General features: G+C 44.0%; 9 protein-coding genes and 1 pseudogene across 17 annotated transcripts; 6 read left to right on the plus strand and 4 right to left on the minus strand.

Moving 5' to 3' along the window:
* Positions 1 to 833: 833 nt before the first annotated feature.
* LOC110181591 (uncharacterized) lies at positions 834 to 1,628 on the minus strand. Its single transcript, XM_020949384.2, has 3 exons — positions 1,522 to 1,628; positions 1,297 to 1,459; positions 834 to 1,206 (listed from the first exon to the last, which is right to left on the minus strand). Exons 1-3 carry the CDS (start codon positions 1,601 to 1,603, stop codon positions 1,125 to 1,127), a joined length of 327 nt encoding a protein of 108 aa, XP_020805043.2. The 5' UTR covers positions 1,604 to 1,628; the 3' UTR covers positions 834 to 1,124.
* Positions 1,629 to 1,869: 241 nt separating this feature from the next.
* LOC110181592 (uncharacterized) lies at positions 1,870 to 4,257 on the minus strand. Of its 2 annotated transcripts, none has more exons than XM_086835837.1 (4): positions 4,137 to 4,257; positions 3,236 to 4,009; positions 2,231 to 2,363; positions 1,870 to 2,162 (listed from the first exon to the last, which is right to left on the minus strand). In XM_086835837.1, exons 2-4 carry the CDS (start codon positions 3,336 to 3,338, stop codon positions 2,042 to 2,044), a joined length of 357 nt encoding a protein of 118 aa, XP_086691963.1. In that variant the 5' UTR covers positions 3,339 to 4,009; positions 4,137 to 4,257; the 3' UTR covers positions 1,870 to 2,041. The 2 variants fall into 2 exon arrangements, with proteins under 2 accessions (XP_086691963.1, XP_020805044.1); XM_020949385.2 differs by lacking the exon at positions 4,137 to 4,257 and having other exon boundaries at positions 1,870 to 1,921; positions 2,002 to 2,162; positions 3,236 to 3,709.
* Positions 4,158 to 4,888, plus strand: LOC110181549 (uncharacterized). The gene is made up of 2 exons (XM_020949332.2): positions 4,158 to 4,613; positions 4,667 to 4,888. Exons 1-2 carry the CDS (start codon positions 4,372 to 4,374, stop codon positions 4,779 to 4,781), a joined length of 357 nt encoding a protein of 118 aa, XP_020804991.2. The 5' UTR covers positions 4,158 to 4,371; the 3' UTR covers positions 4,782 to 4,888.
* A 404-nt stretch (positions 4,889 to 5,292) lies between these two features.
* On the plus strand, positions 5,293 to 5,760 carry LOC110181550 (uncharacterized; annotated as a pseudogene). Its single transcript, XR_015272371.1, has 2 exons — positions 5,293 to 5,525; positions 5,597 to 5,760. The product of XR_015272371.1 is annotated as an uncharacterized LOC110181550 (transcript).
* Positions 5,761 to 6,033: 273 nt separating this feature from the next.
* On the plus strand, positions 6,034 to 6,600 carry LOC110181551 (uncharacterized). Its single transcript, XM_020949334.2, has 3 exons — positions 6,034 to 6,129; positions 6,192 to 6,300; positions 6,363 to 6,600. The coding sequence occupies exons 1-3, from the start codon at positions 6,063 to 6,065 to the stop codon at positions 6,457 to 6,459; spliced, it is 273 nt and encodes a 90-aa protein (XP_020804993.1). The 5' UTR covers positions 6,034 to 6,062; the 3' UTR covers positions 6,460 to 6,600.
* Positions 6,586 to 8,733, minus strand: CDK2AP1 (CDK2-associated protein 1). The gene is made up of 2 exons (XM_020949331.2): positions 8,605 to 8,733; positions 6,586 to 8,549 (listed from the first exon to the last, which is right to left on the minus strand). Exon 2 carries the CDS (start codon positions 8,513 to 8,515, stop codon positions 7,676 to 7,678), a length of 840 nt encoding a protein of 279 aa, XP_020804990.1. The 5' UTR covers positions 8,516 to 8,549; positions 8,605 to 8,733; the 3' UTR covers positions 6,586 to 7,675.
* Positions 8,734 to 8,980: 247 nt separating this feature from the next.
* Positions 8,981 to 16,528, plus strand: Klp10A (kinesin-like protein 10A). 7 transcript variants are annotated; one of them, XM_020949297.2, is made up of 5 exons: positions 8,981 to 9,180; positions 9,965 to 11,153; positions 13,063 to 14,095; positions 14,154 to 14,219; positions 14,277 to 16,528. In XM_020949297.2, exons 2-5 carry the CDS (start codon positions 10,117 to 10,119, stop codon positions 14,592 to 14,594), a joined length of 2,454 nt encoding a protein of 817 aa, XP_020804956.1. In that variant the 5' UTR covers positions 8,981 to 9,180; positions 9,965 to 10,116; the 3' UTR covers positions 14,595 to 16,528. The 7 variants fall into 7 exon arrangements, with proteins under 7 accessions (XP_020804956.1, XP_086691962.1, XP_020804958.1 ...); XM_086835836.1 differs by having other exon boundaries at positions 14,158 to 14,219; XM_086835833.1 differs by having other exon boundaries at positions 9,008 to 9,276.
* Positions 16,529 to 17,040: 512 nt separating this feature from the next.
* On the plus strand, positions 17,041 to 18,110 carry LOC110181557 (uncharacterized). The gene has a single exon (XM_020949342.2). The coding sequence runs from the start codon at positions 17,041 to 17,043 to the stop codon at positions 17,905 to 17,907; it is 867 nt and encodes a 288-aa protein (XP_020805001.2). The 3' UTR covers positions 17,908 to 18,110.
* A 971-nt stretch (positions 18,111 to 19,081) lies between these two features.
* On the plus strand, positions 19,082 to 21,299 carry SrpRalpha (signal recognition particle receptor alpha). The gene is made up of 3 exons (XM_020949353.2): positions 19,082 to 19,322; positions 19,384 to 20,040; positions 20,105 to 21,299. The coding sequence occupies exons 1-3, from the start codon at positions 19,206 to 19,208 to the stop codon at positions 21,200 to 21,202; spliced, it is 1,872 nt and encodes a 623-aa protein (XP_020805012.1). The 5' UTR covers positions 19,082 to 19,205; the 3' UTR covers positions 21,203 to 21,299.
* A 53-nt stretch (positions 21,300 to 21,352) lies between these two features.
* Rpt3 (26S proteasome regulatory subunit Rpt3) lies at positions 21,353 to 22,984 on the minus strand. Its single transcript, XM_020949355.2, has 3 exons — positions 22,794 to 22,984; positions 22,646 to 22,732; positions 21,353 to 22,578 (listed from the first exon to the last, which is right to left on the minus strand). Exons 1-3 carry the CDS (start codon positions 22,827 to 22,829, stop codon positions 21,457 to 21,459), a joined length of 1,245 nt encoding a protein of 414 aa, XP_020805014.2. The 5' UTR covers positions 22,830 to 22,984; the 3' UTR covers positions 21,353 to 21,456.
* Positions 22,985 to 23,008: the final 24 nt, after the last annotated feature.

Genomic DNA, 23,008 nt, shown 5'->3' on the forward strand with positions numbered 1-23,008 from the left:
TTGTCATCATTAGCGTCCTCTGTAAATTTGTAAGCTGGCTTAATATTCTATGGGTCTAAATATTGTAACGTACAATAGTTTTTGGTTAGCATTTTCTGTATTTTTCTTCATTTCTAACTTGTTTTGAGCTTTGTTAGGGGTACATTTAATTGTAGAGTGATAACGATCATTCTTTGCTTGTCTCTTAAATAGTCCTATAGAAGATTGTCCCGGTGGTCTCCCGCTTTAGTGTATTGGTAGGATCTGATACTCCACGCTAGTAAGGAATGAATTTATTGAGATGTCCCTGTCGCCAGATGGTTGATAGTCTTTTGCAGTCGCCCTTGTTGGACTTTAGTGGTAGTGTTGCACATAAGCTTGCTTTGATTGTTCCAGCTGCCGCTCTCTTATTTTACAATTTTACAATCGTAGCATTTAAAGAGGTCCATAACTCCTATACTTTCTGGCTAATTGGATTTAGTTCATTAATCTGGTTTTACGTTATGATTTGGGAATGGAGTGGATTTATACATAACCTACTCGTCTACCGAATCCAAAATAACGTAGCACAGAACTGAGTCCCAAAGGATAAAAAGGATCACAGAAAAATAAGAAACTAAAAAAAAGAAAATAAGGAAGGCCGCCGAATCCATGTCATGTTATTAATCTAAGAACTTATTAAAAATAAACAAAAACAAAAAGAAGCTTGAAAAAAATCGAAAACGTATCAATGAAGAATGCGATAAAAATTAAAGAATGAAAAAAGACTAATAAAGAGGAAAGAGAGTGATTTTGGTCCCAGAAGGATTGATTTTTAAATTAATAAACTGATTTGTTTTAAATAAAAGTTTGTGTTTCCTTTTAATTTGTTTCAGAACTGAAATTTATTGTTTACATTATATTAATATGTTGTACAGAAACAAGTTTATTAATATAAAAAATTATTTTGTTTCTAGATTTCAAAAATTTACCTAACCTTCTAATAATATTTTTATTAAAATGTCTAACGTTATATTTTGATATATTCGTTAAAGGAATTAATGCCTTAATACGTTTTTTTTAGTTCTTAATTATAATTCTTAAGAAAGCCGGATTGAGTAATTTATTACCTTTATTTGAAGAATTAAACCTGGACAATATTGAATTTAAGGACACTTGAGGCAGCAGCCGGGAAAGACTCCAGTAAAGCGATCCTTGTTGGCACAGGTGATCTTGTGCTGGGCGCAGCTGCCATAAAAAAAGATATATCATTCGATTATTTACATAAACTAACTTTGATTTCTGACACTCTAGATCAAGAAACGATTCACCACTCACCTCTCCACAATGGTCTTGAAGGTGTCCGTGCAGATGGCCCGCTTCAGGCACTTGCCCTCCTTGCCAAAGTCCACATAGTCCTCTCCACGCTTCAGGAGCGGCAGATACTTGAGGAATATGGTCTCATCCTCCGAGTTGCGATAGGTGCACACGGGTTCGCTGGCTACACAAGTACGAATGGAAATAATCCTTGAAGTGGGATACGGTTTCTATGTGGGAGCTCACCAGCATCGGCAGTCGGAAGCAGGAGTGTCACGATGGACAGCAGCAGGAAGGCGGCGGCGACGACAGCGGATACGTTGCGCATGATGGTAACGTGGCGATGATACTGAACCGACTACCGGCCAACCAGTTTCCTATTTATAGTTCCTAGTTGCCGCTGAGTTTGTTTTGTTTGCAAATTAGAATCCGCAATTTGCATTTTCCCCTTGATTGAGATGAGAGAGTGAGGCGGTGATGAATCTCTGGGCTTCCAGACCAGCTTAGCTTTTGTGTGCGAGACGAGACGGTCTCTTAATTGTATAATTGCCAGTGAGGGATTTGCTGCGTAGTTCCAGATTAAAAAGCCTTCTCTTACAGCTTTCGGTGTCTTTATTTAATTCAGAATTGGACAAGTATTTATAACCTAATGTAGAGTTAAAAATAAATAATGTTCACTTAACAAGCATGTAACAAGAAAAAAAACTATGCAACTATGTCTAATACTTATGCTTATGTACAGAAAACAGATTGGATCTCATCCAGCCTAGATATAGTTGCTCTCCGACTCCTGGCAAACCAGCTTGGGACAGCAGTCGGGATAGGTGCGTCGCATATCGGAGGCGATTTTGCACTTGTCCGTGGGTACCAGGTTGTGGCGACCGCAACTATAGGATTAAGAGATAAATAATAGTTAATAATCATATATATTAATAATAAGAAATGTAAGGCTTACTAGCGTATCTCCAGTACATTGTCCGGCCTACAGTAGATGGACTGGCAGTAACCCTCCCGGTTGATGGGCTTATATGATTGCTTCTTGGGAATGGCCTGCTTTAGCTCCTCATAGTAGCACTGACCAGGATAGTCTGGAAATGAATATAGGTATTTTACTTAAAAATATACTTAAGCTTATTTATATTATTATAATTTTAGTTAAAAGCTTCGAAAACATTGAATCAGTCATTTGCGACCCTATAAACCATATATATCATTGATCAGCATCAACAGCCGATCTAGCCATGTCCGGTAGAAAACTTTTTTTCGAAATTATTTACAATTTAAATTGTCAAAATTAAAAAAAAAAATTAATTTTTTATTGAGTATGCAGATTTGTTAATCTAAGAAAAACTAACACGAAAATGCTTTCCGATTTTAAATCAAGGATTTTTTGGCCGAGATTATAAGGTTTTTTAATTTCGATTTGTCCAACAAAATTACCCTATAAAAATATCGAAAAATATAGATTTAAAGTTGCATATTTGGGAACTTCTTTATGGCATAGCTTGGCCAAAAAGCGAGTGATTGCAAAAAGGCATATATATTCCGAATCGCAATTAAAATTCCAATTAGTTAATAATCTAATTTTGGAAATAATTTTTTTTCAATTTTTTTGCGAAAATTTTTCAAAAAAATTAAAGGGGTTACATCGTTAAAATGTTCAAAATTTGACAAAAAATTAAAACTTCTTAAATTTTAAAACTCAGTATGCAGATTTTTTAGCCCTATAAAAACTAGCGCAGAAAAGCTTTCCGAATGGAAATCAAGGCATTTTTGGCTTAGTTATGATAAATTGCAATTTCGAACCCATGATTCCATGGGTATACTTCTTTAACTTATCTTCATATTTCGTTTTTAAACAATTTTAAATGTCTTGGGGAAACTAAAGGAAGTTGATCAAATCCAAAGACTATTTTTCTTGAAAGAAGAAATACAACACAGGATCTCAAAAATCACTCACCTGGATGAACCGCATTGCCGCGATACCATAGATCCGCCCATGCTGAACCACAAATGCCGAGGAGCACCACAGCGATCACAGCAGCAGGAACTCCAGACCGCATGTTTAACAAAGGAGTGAGGTGTAGATGGAGGAGTTGTTTTAAAACAAAACAATAAGCGAATATCCAAGTCCAAATTCGTCTTGGCACTTGTGCGCTACCAGTGCGACTGAGCCAATTACAATTAATTGTTGATGCTTTTATATAAAATTAATAATAAACACACTGTGTGTGGTGTGTGTGTGTGTACACTCAGGGTATGTATGTACATACATGTAGATAGCATCTGCGAAGCGGCTTTTGTTTGCCGACGACTTAAGGCGTCCGCTCTAGCTCTAGTTTAAATTAATTAAGCCAGCGATAGCCCTGAAAGCGAGAGTTTGCATCTGGAGAGGATCGGGATACGGCGGGGGAAGCCCTGACTTAAGTGACACGGTTCGAGAAACTGTGGCAAGGTTGCTGCGCCGCAAAGAGCACACATCTGGATCTGTATTTGTATCCGAATTTCGGCCACCTGACACACACAGTGACTATCTGGCTGAGATTCATTTATGCTAATTTGTTGTAATGGGTCTCACGAGTGCGAGTGCAAGTGCATTGCATTGAGGCTGGGTTTAGCCATTAGCATTAATTAATGCTAATCTGTCGGGGGACGTGGCATGTGATTCGATGTGCCATGATTGGCGCTCCAAAGAATATGCTTAACGCATTCCATACTCAAGGAAATCCCACATCTGAAAGATAATAAATAGCCAAAGATTTACATAAACAATATACATAAAATAAAAGGCCCTAACTAAAGTAGCTAAAAACTTGGCTAATATACAACTTGATTGTTCAGGTCAAATTACGTTTACTTACGCAGCTCTCCAAGTAGCTATCACAGTCTGAGATAAGACACATCCTCGAGTATACAGTGTCTTAATTGTCATTATATTGACCCATCTGATTCAACTTCCTCCGTATTTCCCGTTCCATATTTGGAGAGCAAAGCAAACCCAATCGAAATTAGTGATAGGAGAAGCACTGATAAGCCGCCCTCGGGTGGCCCCATATAAGAGATGGTTTCAGAGCAGACGCCACCACTAACCTAACCATGTCTGGATCGTTGTGGGCCTATGTTTCGGCTGTTTTTCTAGCCATCCTGGTCACCGTGGCCGCCAATGGCTTTAGCACCCAGTATCGGGGTCATACCCAGCATCCAACACTGCCGGAGCACTGTCTCTACGAGGAGCTCCAGCTGGCCGTTCCGCTGCATGGCTTCATTCTTCCAAACGGCTACGATGACTACTGCGTCCGTGTGGAATGCACCGAGGACTATCTTTTGATGATCCGACAGTGAGTATGCGAATTATTCACAACTCTATATTTATCATTGGCATCCATTCCAGCTGTGACAAACAATCGTTTCCACGACCTGGTTGCCATCTCTCAGAGAGCAAATTTGAGCTGTCCTATCCCGCCTGCTGTCCGCAGCTCGAGTGTGAGAAGGAGAATCTGGATTGAGGCTATAAAGTTGGGATGAAAAAATTAGCATTAAGATGGATTTCGAATATATATTCTATTGGCAGTTTACAATAAAGTAAAATTCTTTAAGCATTTCTATCTGCAAATAATAATCTTTTTAAAGCACAAACATAAATATTTACTTTACAAAAACAATTACATTGAATTTTAAAGATTATTTGCTCGCTAAAACTATATTGGTGCTTGTAGTTTTTGACAGCCCGTTATAGTTTCTTGTGCCGAAAGCTGACCTTTATATATATTAATTTTTATATTCCAGATCATTTTAGCTGCTTAAAGAATACTACTATATTGACTGCTATATCTGAACAATTATTGTCCTAGATTTAATAAGAACTTTTCACCTTTAATATTGATACACCCCACAGTCGTGACGCAGACGATCTTCTTGACCTTTCAATCTAATCGCAGCGAGGAATTAACCCAAAGAGTATATAGCTCGGCATCTGGCCAATTGTCGGATCAGTTTGTTTCTCTCTCTGACGAAAAGATGAAGTCTGTGACATTTGTGCTATGCCTGCTGGTGCTGGGCGCCCACTCGCTCCTGGTGTTTGCCGGTTAGTAGCGGATTCCTGGCTACCAACTGGATCGTCTTCAGCTCTATCTGATCGATCTTTTCTCCTAGCGGACTGGTCAGAAGCTTAGTGCCGGACAGACGTATAGCCCACCGGGGCGCTGCTTGCAATACACCTGCCAGGGACCCAAGAGTCTTATTGCCAAGACGTATGTTTGCTCCATAAATTGAATTCTTCGCTGTGTAATGTCACTTACTACTCATTTGTCACCCAACACAGATGCCCATCGATTCAGAGTTTGAAGCCTTGCAAGATGGAGAGTGATTTGACCAAACCATATCCCGACTGTTGTCCCAAGTTCAATTGTTGAGCCACTGAAATTAGGTTGAAATTTAAACTTTGAGGCAAAACGACATTAATTTCAATAAAGTGAAAGAACCCAACTTATCTGTGCCATTAACTGGTGATTAAGCTTACCTCCGTAGCATGAAAATTAACCTGCGGTTTAGTATACTACAGGAAAAAATCAGAATCAGAAGAACACTTAGCAAAACTAGTTAGTTTAGTTTATAAATTAATCGCTGCTCGTAAATGAGAACGTTACTAGAAATATTCTCCCTTACCTCACATCCCTCTCCCAAGGGCATAATCGTGAATCTAATCAATTTAATCGATTATATGTGTATATATAGTCCGGCTGCTGTTGGCCGATCATCAGATCAGTTTTCCTCTCTCCAGGGACAAGATGGAGTCTGTAACGTTTGTGCTATCCCTCCTGGTGTTGAGCGCTCACGCGTTGCTGGTGTTTGGTGGTAAGTCGTTGCTTATTTCTGCTTCATATTCTCACCTTTGCGATCCCTTTTCTCCTTCCCAGTGGACTGCAATATCGACGGTCATAAGCTAATGGCTGGAGAGAAGTATACTCCAAAAGGTAAATGTGTGGAATACACGTGCGCCGGCAAGGAGGCTATTTCGCTGATAGGGTAAGTTGCCCTTATCCTTCTTTCTTTGTTGGGCACTTTCTCACGTAAGATGTGTAACACAGGTGTGCTCAGACGGTTTCCAGTAAGCCCTGCAAAAAAGTGGAGGAGGATTTGTCCAAGCCATATCCCTCCTGCTGTTCCTATTTCGAGGATTGCTAGGCTGATGCTTGAGCTTAAAAAAGTAATTTAAAATACTGAAAATAAAATGAAAATAAAGTAATTTGGATCCTCGCTTACATGGGAAAATGCTTTGATTTTCCCTCGTAAGTTGGAAAACGGTAGAACTTGAGTTTACAAAAACCAAAATTGCGCATTTATTTCGATTTGGATGTCCAGTTTCGGTTTGGTATACAGGCTTGAACTTAGTCGTATTTGCTCGTCTTATACATTCAGTAAATATACAAGTTGTTGTCCTATGCATATATAGATGTATATATAAAGATTCTCCGTGTCAATTGCCACTAAATTTGTTGCAGGTTCACCATTCGTCATCATGCACATGGTTCGTGTGTTTGTTTGCTTGCATAACAAGTATGTATAGGGTATATATGATGTATACATATATCTCTCTGCTATATCTCTATTTGAATTTGTATAGTTGTCTAAAATAACGAGGAGGGATGACCCCAGGCGGCGGCAGTGACGAACGATCCCACATCTCCAGGCCGTGTGGCTGCTCCTCTCCATCGCATTCACACAGCACTCTCTACACACTCACACACAGACACACACATCTCTGGACAGCAGCATCAGGTGCGTGCCTCCTATTAAATCTACGATTACAGTTATATATATATATAAATATATATGTGTATAGTATATGTATTGTGGTAAAAGGTGAACGAAAGGAGCATATAGCGTATATAGATTTAACCGATTCGTAACCTGAGCTAGTCTAAACATTCTTTAACTATGGTCCGGTAGCGGCCCGAGAGCCGTTTATGTTGGAAATGGGATCAGGTCAGGTCAGGTCAGTGAGGGAGAGGGGTTGCTTACAAGTTAGTTTAAGTATATCGCTACAGTTTAATGCTTAATTTGGGGAACATACTTTGGGATTAGGATGTGTCGATACCCGGATATTAGAGGGTTTTAATTCCGTAAATAATGTAGGAAAATCGTAAAAAGTTCTGAAGACAAGGTTAAGTTTAGTTAAGTTACAAGGTTAAATCAAACTGTTCCATAGAGATAATATAATGTTGTTACCTTAAAGGGACAAAATCGTACATTTGTCCACTTAAAAATTGGAAAACGGCTCATACTTGTTATCGACACATCCTGTTCCGATCAGGGAGATTAACCTAGTCATTGATGATGCGGACGACGCCTGGCTGTTTCAATCCGGCGACGCCAGATGCGGCGCCAGGGACTCCTCCTCTCATTGGCGCGCCGCTCGCTCCGTCTCCATCAAGCATTCGCGCACAAGAATCCGGGCATGAACAATTCCACGCTTCAGTCGCTCGGTGGAGCTGCGCGACCCGGTATACGTTGGCCTAATGTCGCGTCCCATCTCCTCGATGACAGCCAGCAGCTGGGCGTACTTGGTCAATCCATTTCCAGTGCCCAGTGATGGCAGGCTGGCCGTAGATGTCAGCGGTGTGGTGATGTTGGCCGACGTCTGAGTAGTAACCACTACCGGTGACGTGGAGGGCGGCGGGTACTTGAGCTGAGAGGAGCTCAGGTTAAGGCCCAGGCCCATGCTGTTGCCGTTGCTGCTGCTGCTTGAGTTAGACGCCACGCCGCCCGAGCTGCGTGCTCCGTTGGTGGCCGCAGCAATGTTGGCCAGGGAGAGAGCCGCCGCCGCTGCTGCTGCCGGTGTGGCTGTGGTATTGGACTGCTGCTGGAGCAGCGCCAGCTGGGCCTGCAGGAACTGCGGTGAGTACTGCAAGGCGGCAACAGCAGCGGCCGCGGCTGCATTCGCTGCTGCCGCAGAGCTCTGCTTGCTGCTGCTGCTATAGTCGCTGGCCGAGGAGCGATCCCGCTTCCCGCTGCCCCCCGTTGAGTAGTCCGTGGCCGATTGGCCGGCCGAACTGGAACCGGAATTGGAGCCAGAACTGCGCGAATGATGGATGGCCGAGATCTGGATTTGGGGCTGCTGTTCGCGCTGCTCCCTTTGCTGCTGATAGTTGTAAAAGTTCTGCACCTGGGAGCGGGGTATCGGTGTCACCGTGACGTCACTCAGCTTGGACTCAACGGCCTGTATGTCCATGATGTCCATGCTGCTGCTGCTGTTGCTGCTACTGCTGCGAGCTCTGCAGGTGATGTTCGTACGTCAAGCGGCGCTCTGTTGTGATCCCAGCCACTCACCGTGTCTTCTTTGGCAGTTTGCTGGTCTTCGGGAGGCTCGGTTTGCTATCTTTTTCCAATTCAGCAATTTACTTTCCTTTCTACGCACAAACAAATCTTGCAACTAGAGATGAGTTAAAACCTCTCAGGCTGGTATCGATAGACAATCGATGTTATACATACGACACAGCTGTAATTTAGGCTTTCGCCAATCGGCATCAATATGGCTAATTTCTATTGCAACTACTCATATAATCGGGCTTCTAAATTTAAAACATCGAATTTTGGGGTTTCCCAATAGAATCCTCCCACAGAAGCCTTTGTTTGCAATCTCATCGAGACCCTAGCAACGTACTGTTTCAAATGCATCGTCCGTTTACCAGCACTGGCCGATAACGATTACGATATGTGACAAGCGAGTGACGAATAGCAATCGATGAAGCACTGAGAAACTACAAAATTGTTGACATCTGGTCTGGCTCTGCTTAGTAAAACTATCTAAAATTTTGTGATAATTCGTTGTGATCGGTCGGTTGAACGTCTCGTTTTTTTTATGGCAAGTGCGAATACATTGTAGCGGTCGGGACAGCAGTAAAGGTGAGCGCAAAGCATACAGCAGATTGCAAAAATTCAATTTCATTTCCGCGACCGTCTGTTTCGCTGTGTTGGTCCATGTGTGTTGTGCGTGCTTGTGTGAGTATTAGTAGTGTGGGAGCCGTGTATGACGTAAAGCGATAACGTAATGTTGTCCGCTTGCATCTAATTAACGTAAAGCATTGATTATTGCATCCCCCTGCCAACTCTGCGCTTAAATGTGTTTTTTTATGCTTTTATTTTTGGCACTATTTGCTGCATATGTGTCGCTATGTGCGCGACAGTGTTGCACAGTGCGGCAAAGCGGCGGCGATCTGTGACTCGGCTTCTGACCCATCTTTCTCCTTTTTCCCTCCCCACTATTCGCCTATTAGTTTTCCTTCTTCTTCCTGCAATCCGTTGTTTTGTTATCCGTTGCCAGACGCGACCAAAGCGACAGTTGGCATTTAAATTGTGTTTAAGCGCACACATGCAGGCGTAACACACACACACTGGCATATTCGCACACACACCAAACAGACGCTGTCGGCGACCTCGAATGGGAAGAAGAAGCAGTAAAGTTAACACGAACTTACGAACTGGCAAACTCCAAAACGTTTGCAGTTCCCTACAAAATCGTTCAGCAGCATTTGGCTGCCATCAGGTGCTCCTAGCTCTCGGTGTCAGTGCCCCTTCGAGCTCCCCGCATCGAGTTTGATTAAAAGTTATTGTGAGAAACACCCCAAACAGATTTTGACCCCGAAAAATACCGGACTAATTTTTTCTTCGTGCTCTTTATGTATTGTAGATTTTTCGTTTTCCATTTTTGACACTGTCTACGTCTAACGGGACTAGCCAGCACCAGAAAACAGTGCGAGCCAGAGAGGGCAGGACTACACACAGCAACACATTGCAAACAACGCAGCAGCGACTCGAGGCAGTCCAGGTCCAGGAATCAAGATGGACATGATTACGGTGGGACAGAGTGTGAAGATCAAGCGCACCGATGGCCGCGTCCACATGGCCGTGGTGGCGGTGATTAATCAGGCGGGCAAGTGCATCACAGTCGAATGGTACGAGCGCGGCGAGACGAAAGGCAAAGAGGTGGAATTGGACGCCATATTGTCGCTGAATCCAGAGCTAACCGCCGATGCTGTGGAGCAGCATGCCGCTCCCGAGCCGAAGAAGCAGGCCACCGCCCCGATGAATCTATCGCGTAACCCCACGCAGTCCGCCATCGGCGGTAATATCACCAATCGGATGACCCTGGTCGGCCCCCATATGAACAAGATCCAAGAGGCGGCATCGATCCCACAGCCGCTGGGCAACAGCCAGTCAACCAACACGATCAACAATACAAATAGCAACATAACCGTTCCGTCAACGGGAACGGGCCTGCAGAGACCCCGGTTCTTGCAGTCCACCAGCACGACCGGCGTCGGCCAGCAGACGCGCATTGCCTCAGCCGCTTCCAATAGCACAAGCAATACAGGACCGTCAGCCGCTGCTGCTGCATTATCACAGGCCCAGGCTCAATCGCAGGCGAGCAACACCACATCGCAGGGCGGTGCCGGTGGATCCCGACGTTCGCATGCTCTTAAGGAGGTGGAGCGGCTTAAAGAGAACCGTGAGAAGCGACGAGCCCGTCAAGCAGAGATGAGGGAGGAGAAAGTGGCGGCGATGAACCAGGATCCAGGCAATCCCAACTGGGAGACGGCGCAGATGATTCGAGAGTACCAGAGCACAATGGAGTTCGTGCCGCTGCTCGACGGACAGTCTGTGGATGATCATCAGATTACGGTCTGTGTGCGCAAGCGCCCCATTAGCCGCAAGGAGATAAATCGCAAGGAGATCGACGTTATCTCGGTGCCGCGCAAGGACGTGCTCATCCTGCACGAGCCACGCGCCAAGGTGGACCTCACCAAGTTCCTTGAGAATCACAAGTTTCGCTTCGACTACGCCTTCAACGACACGTGCGACAATGCCATGGTGTACAAGTGAGTATAGCATTCTAATTCTAGCTGCGGGCGGGCATCTTAACAAACCCGACCCCAAATCCATTGCCTTATAAGCCAGATAGCATAAAAGGATTTATATGTAGCTCGAGCAGCGTTAGCCTTGTCACCGAGTTATTAACACGACTAAGCAATGGTCGCACTCTGAGTAAGATTGCTTCAGTTACTATCTTCCGATTTTGATGTATATATATGTGTGTACCTATACCTTGCATCCAACTTAATAATATTTTGCTATTGATTTGAGTTCTCTTATCAAAAAGCTTTTTATCAAAAATCGAATGCTTTATAGCTCAAATCACTCACTATCTGTTTTGACAGGATGTTAGTTAATCAGCAAAGATTACTCAGCAGTGTTTTTAGGAAAATATTCACCTGCTTCAAAATAATAATGATTATTCGTGTCTTTCCTATTTAGTGAGCACCTTTTGCGGAAGTAAGGGGATCTATTTGATAAATTTATCAATTAATTAATATTTTAAGATGTTGACTTAGTATCTGTATCTAGATAAATATTGCTCCACGGTCACTGTGACTGCAGAGTCACTCTAACCAAGCTCGACTCCTCTTCGCATCTCTGTCTGAGCTACTCATTCCCACACACACACATACACTCGCAGAAAGAGATAGTGAGAGACACATGCAACTGAAAGCGGTCGCTCCCGAAATAGCCAAGTTTGTTTAATATATTTGTTGTTTTTGTTATTTGTATGACTAACTGAAGAAGCCCGCCGTCCGTCACCTACCCTCCCTACCTACCACCCCTCTCGGTCATTCTCTATGAACCTGCCGATTTGGGCTCTCTCTCTAAATTGGTGGATTCTGCCATCGGAAGAGATTTCGAAAAGTAACTGCCTTTTGGCCCGGCATTAGAGTGTAATTGTGTGTGTTTGTTGCCTTCAATTGAATTAAAGCGGCTCTCGGCTAGCGCGCTTTGTTTGTTTTTCTTTGGTGGTCTCACTGTTGTCTGTCTATCTCTTTCACTTCTCTTTCTTTGCCCTGCCAACCAACTTCTTTTTCCGGCCTTTGCGCATGAGTCAATGGCTGCATGTGGCTGGAAGGGGGGACCACGGGATGTGGAGGAAAGTGGTCGTAACGTAAAGTCGTATATAGCGGCTACGACACTTTACGTCACGGCGAAGGCAAGAGAATATCGATGAGTAATCTGGGATTTGAAACGTAACGGAACGCAAAGATAACGGTTTACTTAATGCATTTGATACTGTTTATCGAAAATATTAGACATGAATCAGCTGTGAATTTTAAAGTCATTGTCAGTCAGAATTAACCTTGCAGGGTATTATAATTTTAGTCAAAAGCTTGTAACGCTGTGAAGGAGTCATTTTCGACCCTATAAATCGTATATATTCTTGATCACCATCAACAGCCGAGTCGATCTAGCCATGTCCGACCGAAAAAAAAAATGTTGAAATTTTTTCCAAATTTTATAAGGGGTTACATCATAAAAATCATTAAGAAAATCGAAAAAAAATTAATTTGTTCAAATATTGAATTGAGTATGAAGATTTATTAACCTAATAAAAACTTACATAGGACAGCTTTCCGAATCAGGTTTAAAGCATTTTTGGCTGAGTTATATGATTTTTAAAAGCGATGATTTGCCCAAAAATATATCATATAAAAATATCATAAAAATCTATTCCAAAAATGGTAATATTTTAACCTTAGTTGTGATTGATTTCCGATAATATCCTATAATTCAATTGCAAACTGCAAGGGTATATAAACTACGGCATCCCGAAGTTATGTTTCTTGGTTATCATTAGTGTTACTTAACCCTTGGTTCCCTTAAATGACCGATAATGCCGATAATATATTTGCACCTATTTCGAACTTCTTGTTAATCATAACCATCTTTCTACCTTCGCAGATACACAGCGAAGCCATTGGTAAAGACCATCTTTGAGGGTGGCATGGCCACTTGCTTCGCCTATGGCCAGACTGGCTCTGGTAAAACGCACACCATGGGCGGCGAGTTCAATGGAAAGATCCAGAACTGTAAGAATGGCATTTATGCCATGGCCGCTAAGGACGTATTTGTCACACTGAATACGCCCCGTTATCGATCAATGAACCTGGTCGTCTCGGCCAGCTTCTTTGAGATATACAGCGGCAAGGTGTTTGATCTCTTGGCGGAGAAACAGAAGCTTCGCGTCCTGGAGGATGGCAAGCAGCAGGTTCAGGTGGTGGGCCTTACCGAGAAGGTGGTGGACAGCGTCGAAGAGGTGCTGAAGCTTATCCAGCATGGCAATACAGCACGAACATCCGGCCAGACGTCGGCCAACGCAAACTCGTCGCGTTCGCACGCCGTCTTTCAGATTGTACTCCGACCCATGGGCTCCACCAAGATCCATGGCAAGTTTTCGTTTATCGATTTGGCTGGCAACGAGCGTGGCGTGGACACATCGTCGGCCGACCGACAGACTCGCCTGGAGGGCGCAGAGATCAACAAATCACTCTTGGCCCTCAAGGAGTGCATCCGAGCGCTAGGAAAGCAGTCTGCCCATTTACCCTTCCGCGTTTCGAAGCTAACTCAGGTCTTGCGCGACTCGTTCATTGGCGAAAACAGTAAGACCTGTATGATTGCCATGATTTCGCCAGGTTTAAGCTCGTGCGAGCACACGCTGAACACACTACGCTACGCGGACCGAGTGAAGGAGCTGGTGGTCAAGGATGTGGCCGAAATTGGAGGTCCGATCGGTGATACTTGTGAGGCGATCGAAATCATGGACGACGAGGAGGAGGAAGACCTCAATCATCAGGTGCATCCGCACTCGCACCAGCATCCGCAGGCCTCCCAGTCGCTGCGACACTCTACCGCGGGTCTAAACAACAACAACAACAATAACAATAAGAATGGAAATGCCGGAAACATGGACCTGGCCATGCTGAGTTCGCTGAGCGTGAGTACTAGATTTTTTCTACCTTGTTGTTTTAACTCTTCCTCGTGGTCCCGACCAGGCAGTCAAGATCCCTTACAGAACTGTCAGTCCCGTTTCGTTAGTTTTACAAAGAAAGCACGATCTAGTAAGCCTGTCTCGTGAGCAAGCATTATTAGTAATTAAAACATTATGCAATCTCTAGGAACACGACATGTCCGACGAGCTTATCGTGCAGCACCAGGCAATTGACGACCTGCAACAGACGGAGGAGATGGTGGTGGAGTATCATCGGACTGTAAACGCCACCCTGGAGACCTTTTTGTCCGAATCGAAGGCTCTGTACAACCTTACCAACTATGTGGACTACGATCAAGATGCATACTGCAAGCGCGGCGAATCGATGTTCTCGCAGCTCCTAGACATAGCCATCCAGTGCCGTGACATGATGGCTGAGTATCGGGCCAAACTGGCGAAGGAGGAGATGCTCTCTTGCAAATTGAATCCGAATAGCAAGCGTTAGTGATGATTCCCCCGTTTTCCTCATCCAAACTGAATCAAAATTCTCACTCCACACACACACTCCAACTTTCCTACATAACTCTTAATTCTCTCTGGCGACTTCTTACTTATATATTTTTTTATCGGCACTGTTACACTTTGAATTCGTAAAGGATCCATGGCTTATCCTGCTGCTTCTGGAATAGCCACTACACACTACCTTCCATCTGCGCATTTTAATACTCATAACAGGCTATAGATTAGTCGTTTCAAAAATTCATTGAGTGCACAGCCATTGGACAATGAGAAAGCCAGACGGAAAGCCAGAGAGATATATACACACAGCAAAAGGAATGTAAATCAGAGAATAAAGCACTTTCCTGGGCCCTTTTTACCAATTCTTCGTAGTCTAGCCTCATTCTTTCTAGCCGATTTGAGCGGTAGAGTTCAAATAAATAAAGACTTGTCGGAGGGACTTCCCTGAGATCGCCGGTCTATTAAGTTTTTAAACTAATTCGTAATCGCAGAAGGCATGTCATCAGATGTATACTTTAGTAACTAGGCACGAGAAGAGATTTACCATAATTTACACACAACGAACACCCACACAACACACAGCTACATAAAGCAGAAAACTATACAAAAATTATACACTTAAAGGTTCCCCCCCTTGGATTATTATTATGATTTCTACACACTCGATACTTTTGTAAAAGAAAAAGACATTTACTATATTTTAATTACCACTTACTTACATACATACATTACATACGTTCTACTATTATGCATAATAGAAGATTCCATTTAATATATATATAATTACCAACCACATAGTCTTGAGTGCGACATTTCTCCATTTCTCCCCTCGATGCAACGCTCGCTCAGAAGAGTTCAGTTCAAACTGATGAGATTTCAGTATGGCGAGTTGATAGCGCATTGTATTTATTGAAAGGCCACAAAACTGTATTTAATTTGTATTAATTTAATTAATTAAAAAATTACAACCGCACCAAATCCACATATTTCCCGTAACTATAATGATCCTCCTATACACTTACATTATATGCAAACCATGTTTGAACTGCAATTCGTTGCCCGAGCGTGTTCTATTTTTTTTTTTTTTTATTTTGCGTGCTTGTTTTTAGATATTTGTAATTTGTAATCCTGATTTCCTTCCCCCGGTTCTCTCTATATATTCAATTCTTGTAATACCTATTATTTATGTACGTTGTATTTTTTTGCGTCATTTTAAGCGACTTTTGGAGGACGTAAAGATGAATTTAAGATGCAAGAACTATCTTTATATGATTTGCATTTCATTTTGTACTAATATTTATTTTACATATATATATATATATTTAATTACGTATGTTTACATGACTAAAACCTGTATCGAAGGCAAATCGAAACGAAACGAAACTTAACCAAATCACAGATTTCCACCCACACACACCGCTCTTGTACTGCGCACGAAAGTCACACACAAAGAACACACACACCGATCAGTTCCACAGAGCATGATTACCTAGCTTAGCCTTAAATGAAACGAAAACGAACCGAAATTAAATTAATTGAAATGAAATTAAGAAATTAATCCACACACACACAAGCGTGCTTCTCCCAAGGTATATATTTATGCAATCCGGGCGTCTAATTATTTTGTTAATGCCTTTCTCCAGAGCACTAGAAATATATAATATATATACCCCCTCCCCGAAAGCATGGCAGCCGAAAGATAACAATTTTTTAATCCACCAAATGCGAGTTTTTAAAACAATGTTAATATGGGAAAAAACAAACTGAATACGAGTGCTTCGATATTATGCGGTATAAAAGAAGTGTTAGGACTTGGACTCTAATAATGTATTATTAAATATAAATAATAATTTATATTGTAATAAAAGTGAACATACACAACTAAATTTAACATTAAAGATGTGTAAACAAAAAACAAAATACATTGACTTTTATGTTCTGGTTTCCTGGAGACTTTTCGCAGAGATTTTAAATATGTTTTGTTTAGATTTAAAATGAAACCACCTAAATCGGAATACTCTATTGTTAAAAACCGACGATAAATTGTATTTTTTGTTTAAGATGTAACTCTGCTGCTGTAATCTTTATTTTATTGTTGAACAGCTTGGCCAACGTTTTCCTGGTAAAGTATTTAGTGAATTTATATGTTTGTTCGAATACTAATGCTTGTTTTTTTATTGCAGAAACCGCTTCAACCCAACACGCTTAACCTGGATGTTACAAGCAGATCTCTTACACAACTCTCGAGCAAGAAAGTTCGATCTAGTCAGCCAATCGATCGAACAAGGAGGAATTGCCTTTAGCGTCAGCTCTCCCAGCCTTGGCTCAGTCAGTCACTTATACTTCCAGCTTCAAAGTACACTCGGCCTAGTTCCCAGCATTTTCTATTCGATTGCCGGGATAAAAACAACTGGAAGTCCACACGAAACAAGATGCCCAAAGCGACCACCGAGCGTCGCAATGCGGAAGCCACGCCCTATACACGCCCAGTTCCAGCTGCCCTCCGGTACACCAGCGGGCGCGTTTTGCATTCCGTCTACTGCCCAAAGCCTATTGCTGTCAGAGCCGGAAAAGGAACACTAACCGAAGGATCGGTTAAAGGCGCTGAAAAGGCATCGCTGCCTCGCTTGAGGAATTGCAACATGCCCAAGATTTTGAAAACCTTCAACGTCTATGCCAAGCTGTCCTCGCAGACTATTGGCAAGGCATCCAAGACCACTGATCGTAGGTGGGTCAATCCTCCGTATCCACTCTATCGGCCGAAGACCAAGAACCGAAGTGAAGGACCGTGCAATTACGCTACCTTTTACGTGCCCCTAGACGATGATGGTCAGTGCAGTGATAGCAACAATTTCAATGCTGGGAATGCGAAAGCAGTGGAAGCCAAGCGTAGGCAAATCTATATAAACCGCTGGACCCAATTGGAAGCGAACCAGGAAGTGCTCAAGGAGGAACAGCCGCCCTTCATGAAGTTTCCCTGCCTGCTGCCGGCGGGCGAGCGGCATTCGCTTAAAGTGGAGACGAATAACGACGAAATGATCAAACTCATAGTTGAGATGAAGGAGATCCGGCGGCAACTGGGCATTGGATATGATTCTCCGTTGCCGTCTGCGCCTCAATTTGACGAGGAACCCCAGCCGCCGCCGCTGATGCGGAGCCGCACACGGACTTATTTCTCGATTTACGACTGTCCCCACCCGAAGCTTTACGAGTATATCAGACGTTTGCCCCATGCCTCGACTTCAATGACTCATATTCCGACCAAGCAAAACTGTTCTGGGATCTCAGCGGAGTCTTAGTTTAGAGCAGTCCTCATTCTACGTGTTTCGTTATCCGTTGCAGAATGTTCGTGACGTATATGCAGCCGATCCGATTCCTTGCGACAAGTAAAAGTTCCCCCTGCAAAGTTAAATGGGACAGTCTATTAAGCTTTCGCCCTGGATAAAAAAAAAAATTCAGACGGCTGTAAAAATTAAATTAATAAATTGTTAGAAATGTAAAATATTGTATTGCACTACTCATGATTTCAATCGATACTGGGTTACTCGGGGATATTCGATGTTTTTGTAAGCAAAAATCGCTTTATATCCTTAACCGTCTACGTTTATTTGCATTATTAATAATAATAAAAACACAAGAAAGGAAGTTTACTAGGAATTAATTAAAAACAATAACCTAACATAACATTCACCTATGCATATTATATTCACATTTTTGCATTTCCTCTAATATCTAACGATCGTTTGTATGGCAACTATATAGTATAGTAGTCCGATTTTCATAAAATTAAAAGCGAAATTCTAGAATAATATAAAAAGGCTATATATCAAATTTAATGAAAATCTGTTGAAAAGTAAAGAAGTTATCATTTTAATTTTAATTAATTTCTTGGTTGTTCCTATGCCAGCTATATGATATAGTAGTCAGATTTTTATAAAATTAAAGACGAAATTCTAGAATAATATAAAAATGGTATATATAAAATTTAATAAAAATCTGTTGAAAACTCAAGAAGTTATAATTTTATTTTTAATTAATTTCTTGATTGTCCCTATGGCAGCTATATGATATAGTAGTCCGATTTTTATAAAATTAAAAGCGAAATTCTAGAATGATATAAAAAGGAGTTATATCAACTTTAATAAAAATCTGTTCAAAACTAAAGAAGTGAGAATTTTATTTTAAATTAATATCTTGATAGTTCCTATGGCAGCTATATGATTTTTTACAAAATTCTAGAATGATATAAAAAAACTATATCTTTAATTTGATGAAAATCTGTTAAAATCTGGAAAAGTTATAATTGTTTTCTTTAAATTTATCGATTGTTCCTATGGCAGATATATATTTATAAATATATATATATATATATATATATATTACACCGATTCGCCAAGGCTCGATTTATTTACTAGTAAAATTATATAGAATTTCGTAATTTTGAAATTAGAGAGAGCGCCAAATTAAAAGTGCCTGAGGATTAATAGCTTTCTCCGCTGCGGTCACACTGGCCGGCAAGTGACGTGGAACGCTTTTTTTGCTGTGCAATGATAGAGCGTGGAAGGCATTAATTCGTATTGCTGGGTCGGTAGCTAAAATGTTGGACTTTGTGGTGATATTCACGAAGGGCGGCGTCGTTCTGTGGAACTCTAACGCGTCTGGAAGCAGCTTCGCCTCCTGCATCAACAGCCTGATACGTGGCGTCATCCTGGAGGTGAGTCTCTTTCCTGGTTGAGTGCCACGGTAAACTAAGTTGCTTGTTTTTTGTGTGGCAGGAACGTAACACGGAGGCCAAGTACTTCGAGGAGGACCACCTGGCCGTGCAGTTCAAGCTGGACAATGAGCTGGATTTGGTCTATGCGGCTGTCTTCCAGAAGGTGATCAAGCTGAGCTATTTGGATGGCTTCTTGACGGAGATGCAGCTGGCCTTCAAGGAGAAATTCGGCAGCATTCCGTCCGCGGAGCGTCTGAGCGAGGAGTATGACTTTGATCGTGAGTACCGACGAGTTCTGAGCGCCGCTGAGCAGGAGTCCGCCAAGCAGGTGAAGGCCCCGAAGACCATGCGCTCTTTTAACGAGTCGCAGAAGTCCAAAAAGACCGTCGCCTCAATGCTGCAGGACGACAAGAAGCCCGTCGAGAAGCGTGTCAATATCCAGGAGAGTCCGCCAGCGCCGTCTTCGGCGTCTCCGTCGTCGTCTCCGCGTTCCAAGGACGACATAATAGCGGAGAGTCGTCGCAAGATGCGCGAGAAACTTGGGAGCTCCAAGAAGACCTCGCCTGTCGATATCAAGCCCACCAAGGCGGCTGCCTCCGAGAAGGCGGGCAAGAAGCCGCGCGTCTGGGATCTGGGTGGCAGCTCCAAGGACGCCGTGTTGCTGGATCGCTCCAAGGATGCGCCCGAGGATGTACAGTACCAGAATATCAACAGTGACGTGAGTAGAGGCAATAACACAGCTGTGTTTGAGCTCCTAATCAATTTATTTACTTCGGGCGCAGCTGGTGGGTACGATGCAGGGCGTAATCCCCGATTTGGATGTGGAGAGCGAGGACGAAGCGGACTACCAGGCAGAGTCCAGTGGCGACGAGGAGGCTGAGCAGTTGGTGCAGTCAAAGACAAACAAACGCAGCGGCGGTGGTCTGCTGTCCTACTTCAAAGGCATCGTCGGTGCCAAGACCATGACGCTGGCTGACCTGCAGCCGGCGCTGGAGAAGATGCGAGACCATTTGATATCGAAGAACGTGGCCTCCGAGATTGCGGTTAAGCTCTGCGACTCAGTGGCCACCAGTTTGGAGGGCAAACAGATGGGCACCTTCGACAGCATTGCAAGCCAGGTGAAGGAGGCGCTTACACAGTCGCTGGTACGGATTCTCTCTCCGAAGCGTCGCATCGACATTATACGCGACGCCCTGGAGTCGAAGCGCAATGGCCGTCCCTACACCATTATCTTCTGCGGCGTAAATGGCGTCGGCAAGTCAACCAACCTGGCGAAGATCTGCTTCTGGCTGATCGAGAACGATTTCAATGTCCTCATCGCCGCCTGCGATACGTTCCGAGCCGGTGCCGTTGAGCAGCTCCGCACCCATACCCGCCATTTGAACGCCCTGCATCCGGCGGCCAAGCATGACGGCCGCACCATGGTGCAGCTGTACGAGAAGGGCTATGGCAAGGATGCCGCTGGCATTGCCATGGAGGCCATCAAGTTCGCTAACGATACGCGCGTGGATGTAGTGCTCGTGGACACCGCTGGCCGCATGCAAGACAACGAGCCCCTAATGCGTTCGCTGTCCAAGCTCATCAAAGTGAACAACCCCGATCTGGTGCTCTTCGTGGGCGAGGCACTGGTGGGCAACGAAGCCGTCGACCAGCTGGTCAAGTTCAATCAGTCGCTGGCCGACTTCTCCTCCAACGAAAACCCGCACATCATCGACGGCATCGTGCTGACCAAGTTCGACACCATCGACGACAAGGTGGGTGCCGCCATCTCCATGACCTACATCACTGGCCAGCCGATCGTGTTCGTTGGCACCGGGCAGACGTATGCCGACCTCAAGGCCATCAACGTGAACGCCGTGGTCAACTCGCTGATGAAGTAGCTGGATTCCTATGCTAATTCTCCTTGTTTTTTTTTCTACATCTCCGTTCGACACCGAATCAAATATATTGCTTTTGTCTATTTTGTTTGTTGGATAACCGCCGTGGTTTGCTACTGGACAGGACAGGCAGAGATACCGCAAGGCTTCAAATACGAGTTAGTTACTTTTATTAATGGTATAACCGCAGGCGGCGTACAAACGAGGGGCAAAGGAAAGGGGAAATATATGTATTGGGTGAATAATAATGACTTAATCTATTTGTAGAACTCATGCTCCTGCTCGTCCTTCTTGATGTTGTTCTTGTATCCCTTCTCGAAGTCCTTGGCCAGCACAATGTAGCGGTTCTCACGCACCGCATGCATGCCCGCCTCCTGACAAATGGCATTGATATCCGCACCCGAGATCTTGTCCGGCCGCGCCACAAACTCTTCCAGATCAACATCTTCGCTGAGGTTCATCTTAGACGTGATGGTGGAGAAGACCAGACGCTTCTGTCGACGATCCGGCAGCGGAAACTCAATCTTTCGATCCAAGCGTCCGGGACGGAGCAGAGCAGGATCCAGTGTGTCCGCCCTATTCGTGGCCATAATCACCTTGACATTGGTTGTCTGATCGAAGCCGTCCATCTGGTTGAGCAGCTCGAGCAAGATGCGCTGAACCTCGCGATCAGCGCCCGTCTGAGCATCAAAACGCTTGGTGGCAATGGCATCAATTTCGTCGATGAAGATAATGGCCGGTGCGTTCTCCTTGGCCAGACGGAAGACGTCGCGCACCATGCGCGGACCCTCGCCCAGGTACTTCTGCACAAACTCGGATCCCACGACTCGGATAAACGATGCGGTCGTGTGATGGGCCACAGCCTTGGCCAGCATCGTCTTGCCGCAACCGGGCGGGCCGTACATGAGGACACCGCGCGGCGGATCAATACCGATCTGCTTGTACAGCTCGAAGTGGGTCAGCGGCAGCTCTACTGCCTCACGTATCTCCTGCTTCTGCATGTCCATGCCTCCGATGTCGGCGTAGCTAACGTCTGGCTTCTCGTCCGGCTGCAGCATCGAAATGGAGCTGTCCGCCTCTGGCGGCAGTACGTCCACCAGGGCATTGCTGTGCTTGTGCAGGGCCACCGAGGCCGAGGGCTTCAGCAGTTCGCGATCGATGGTGGATAAGATGCGCACGTAGTAGTTGGAGCCTGTGGTGGAGCCCACGATGCCCGTATTCTGGTCGACGGCTTCCAGGAACTGGCCGATCACCAGCGGCACAGACTGAATGCGCTTCACCTCCTCCTGCGCGTGCAGGTACTCCTTCTTCAGGTTGCGCTGCTCATCCTTGATGTACTCCTCCTGCACTTCGATAAACTCGAGCGTCTTTTGCAGTTTCTGTTTGGACAGATATCCCCTGAGTTAGCTAGCCCATTTGGGAGTGCGATTCGCACAGCTTCCTTACCTTGTAACGCACGTAGAGATCGTCTATGTCCAGCTCATCCAGGGAACTGTGGGCATCCTTTAGCTTCAGGTCGGCCAAATCGTCTTGCTGCGAAACGAGAGTTACAAAATATTACTGTGTCAAAGGGCTGCCAACCTGTATCTAGTACCTTCTCCGGCATCAGTATGTCCATGTTATACGGCATTATTTCCGACTAGCAGTGAAAAGTGCTTCTTTTTGTTATAATTTGCGGCGGTAGCAAGAAATGACTCGTCAAAAACAAGAATTGCGATGTCGCTATCGATGTTTGCTAGAAGCTGATAACGATTCATACTCTTATCGATAGTATCGATAAGAACTGCTTGGAACTGCTTACTCCAATTG

Source organism: Drosophila serrata, unplaced genomic scaffold, assembly GCF_035046125.1.
Source record: "Drosophila serrata isolate PLE 108 unplaced genomic scaffold, ASM3504612v1 contig_276, whole genome shotgun sequence".
Taxonomy (NCBI): domain Eukaryota; kingdom Metazoa; phylum Arthropoda; class Insecta; order Diptera; family Drosophilidae; genus Drosophila; species Drosophila serrata.

What these genes read in the sequence shown, in the direction of transcription:
- LOC110181591 (XM_020949384.2), bottom strand. Translation starts at nt 1,603, where the DNA reads ATGCGCAACGTATCCGCTGTCGTCGCCGCCGCCTTCCTGCTGCTGTCC. An exon ending in GCTTCCGACTGCCGATGCTG is followed by an intron (nt 1,460 to 1,521) that starts GTGAGCTCCCAC and finishes GTACTTGTGTAG; the next exon opens with CCAGCGAACCCGTGTGCACC. An exon ending in TTCAAGACCATTGTGGAGAG is followed by an intron (nt 1,207 to 1,296) that starts GTGAGTGGTGAA and finishes TTTTTATGGCAG; the next exon opens with CTGCGCCCAGCACAAGATCA.
- LOC110181592 (XM_086835837.1), bottom strand. Translation starts at nt 3,338, where the DNA reads ATGCGGTCTGGAGTTCCTGCTGCTGTGATCGCTGTGGTGCTCCTCGGC. An exon ending in CGGCAATGCGGTTCATCCAG is followed by an intron (nt 2,364 to 3,235) that starts GTGAGTGATTTT and finishes ATTCATTTCCAG; the next exon opens with ACTATCCTGGTCAGTGCTAC. An exon ending in AATGTACTGGAGATACGCTA is followed by an intron (nt 2,163 to 2,230) that starts GTAAGCCTTACA and finishes TTAATCCTATAG; the next exon opens with TTGCGGTCGCCACAACCTGG.
- LOC110181549 (XM_020949332.2), top strand. Translation starts at nt 4,372, where the DNA reads ATGTCTGGATCGTTGTGGGCCTATGTTTCGGCTGTTTTTCTAGCCATC. An exon ending in TATCTTTTGATGATCCGACA is followed by an intron (nt 4,614 to 4,666) that starts GTGAGTATGCGA and finishes CATCCATTCCAG; the next exon opens with CTGTGACAAACAATCGTTTC.
- LOC110181551 (XM_020949334.2), top strand. Translation starts at nt 6,063, where the DNA reads ATGGAGTCTGTAACGTTTGTGCTATCCCTCCTGGTGTTGAGCGCTCAC. An exon ending in CGCGTTGCTGGTGTTTGGTG is followed by an intron (nt 6,130 to 6,191) that starts GTAAGTCGTTGC and finishes TCTCCTTCCCAG; the next exon opens with TGGACTGCAATATCGACGGT. An exon ending in GAGGCTATTTCGCTGATAGG is followed by an intron (nt 6,301 to 6,362) that starts GTAAGTTGCCCT and finishes TGTGTAACACAG; the next exon opens with GTGTGCTCAGACGGTTTCCA.
- CDK2AP1 (XM_020949331.2), bottom strand. Translation starts at nt 8,515, where the DNA reads ATGGACATCATGGACATACAGGCCGTTGAGTCCAAGCTGAGTGACGTC.
- Klp10A (XM_020949297.2), top strand. Translation starts at nt 10,117, where the DNA reads ATGGACATGATTACGGTGGGACAGAGTGTGAAGATCAAGCGCACCGAT. An exon ending in GACAATGCCATGGTGTACAA is followed by an intron (nt 11,154 to 13,062) that starts GTGAGTATAGCA and finishes CTACCTTCGCAG; the next exon opens with ATACACAGCGAAGCCATTGG. An exon ending in CCATGCTGAGTTCGCTGAGC is followed by an intron (nt 14,096 to 14,153) that starts GTGAGTACTAGA and finishes GGTCCCGACCAG; the next exon opens with GCAGTCAAGATCCCTTACAG.
- LOC110181557 (XM_020949342.2), top strand. Translation starts at nt 17,041, where the DNA reads ATGCCCAAAGCGACCACCGAGCGTCGCAATGCGGAAGCCACGCCCTAT.
- SrpRalpha (XM_020949353.2), top strand. Translation starts at nt 19,206, where the DNA reads ATGTTGGACTTTGTGGTGATATTCACGAAGGGCGGCGTCGTTCTGTGG. An exon ending in TACGTGGCGTCATCCTGGAG is followed by an intron (nt 19,323 to 19,383) that starts GTGAGTCTCTTT and finishes TTTGTGTGGCAG; the next exon opens with GAACGTAACACGGAGGCCAA. An exon ending in ACCAGAATATCAACAGTGAC is followed by an intron (nt 20,041 to 20,104) that starts GTGAGTAGAGGC and finishes CTTCGGGCGCAG; the next exon opens with CTGGTGGGTACGATGCAGGG.
- Rpt3 (XM_020949355.2), bottom strand. Translation starts at nt 22,829, where the DNA reads ATGCCGTATAACATGGACATACTGATGCCGGAGAAG. An exon ending in ACATACTGATGCCGGAGAAG is followed by an intron (nt 22,733 to 22,793) that starts GTACTAGATACA and finishes CTCGTTTCGCAG; the next exon opens with CAAGACGATTTGGCCGACCT. An exon ending in ATCTCTACGTGCGTTACAAG is followed by an intron (nt 22,579 to 22,645) that starts GTAAGGAAGCTG and finishes CTGTCCAAACAG; the next exon opens with AAACTGCAAAAGACGCTCGA.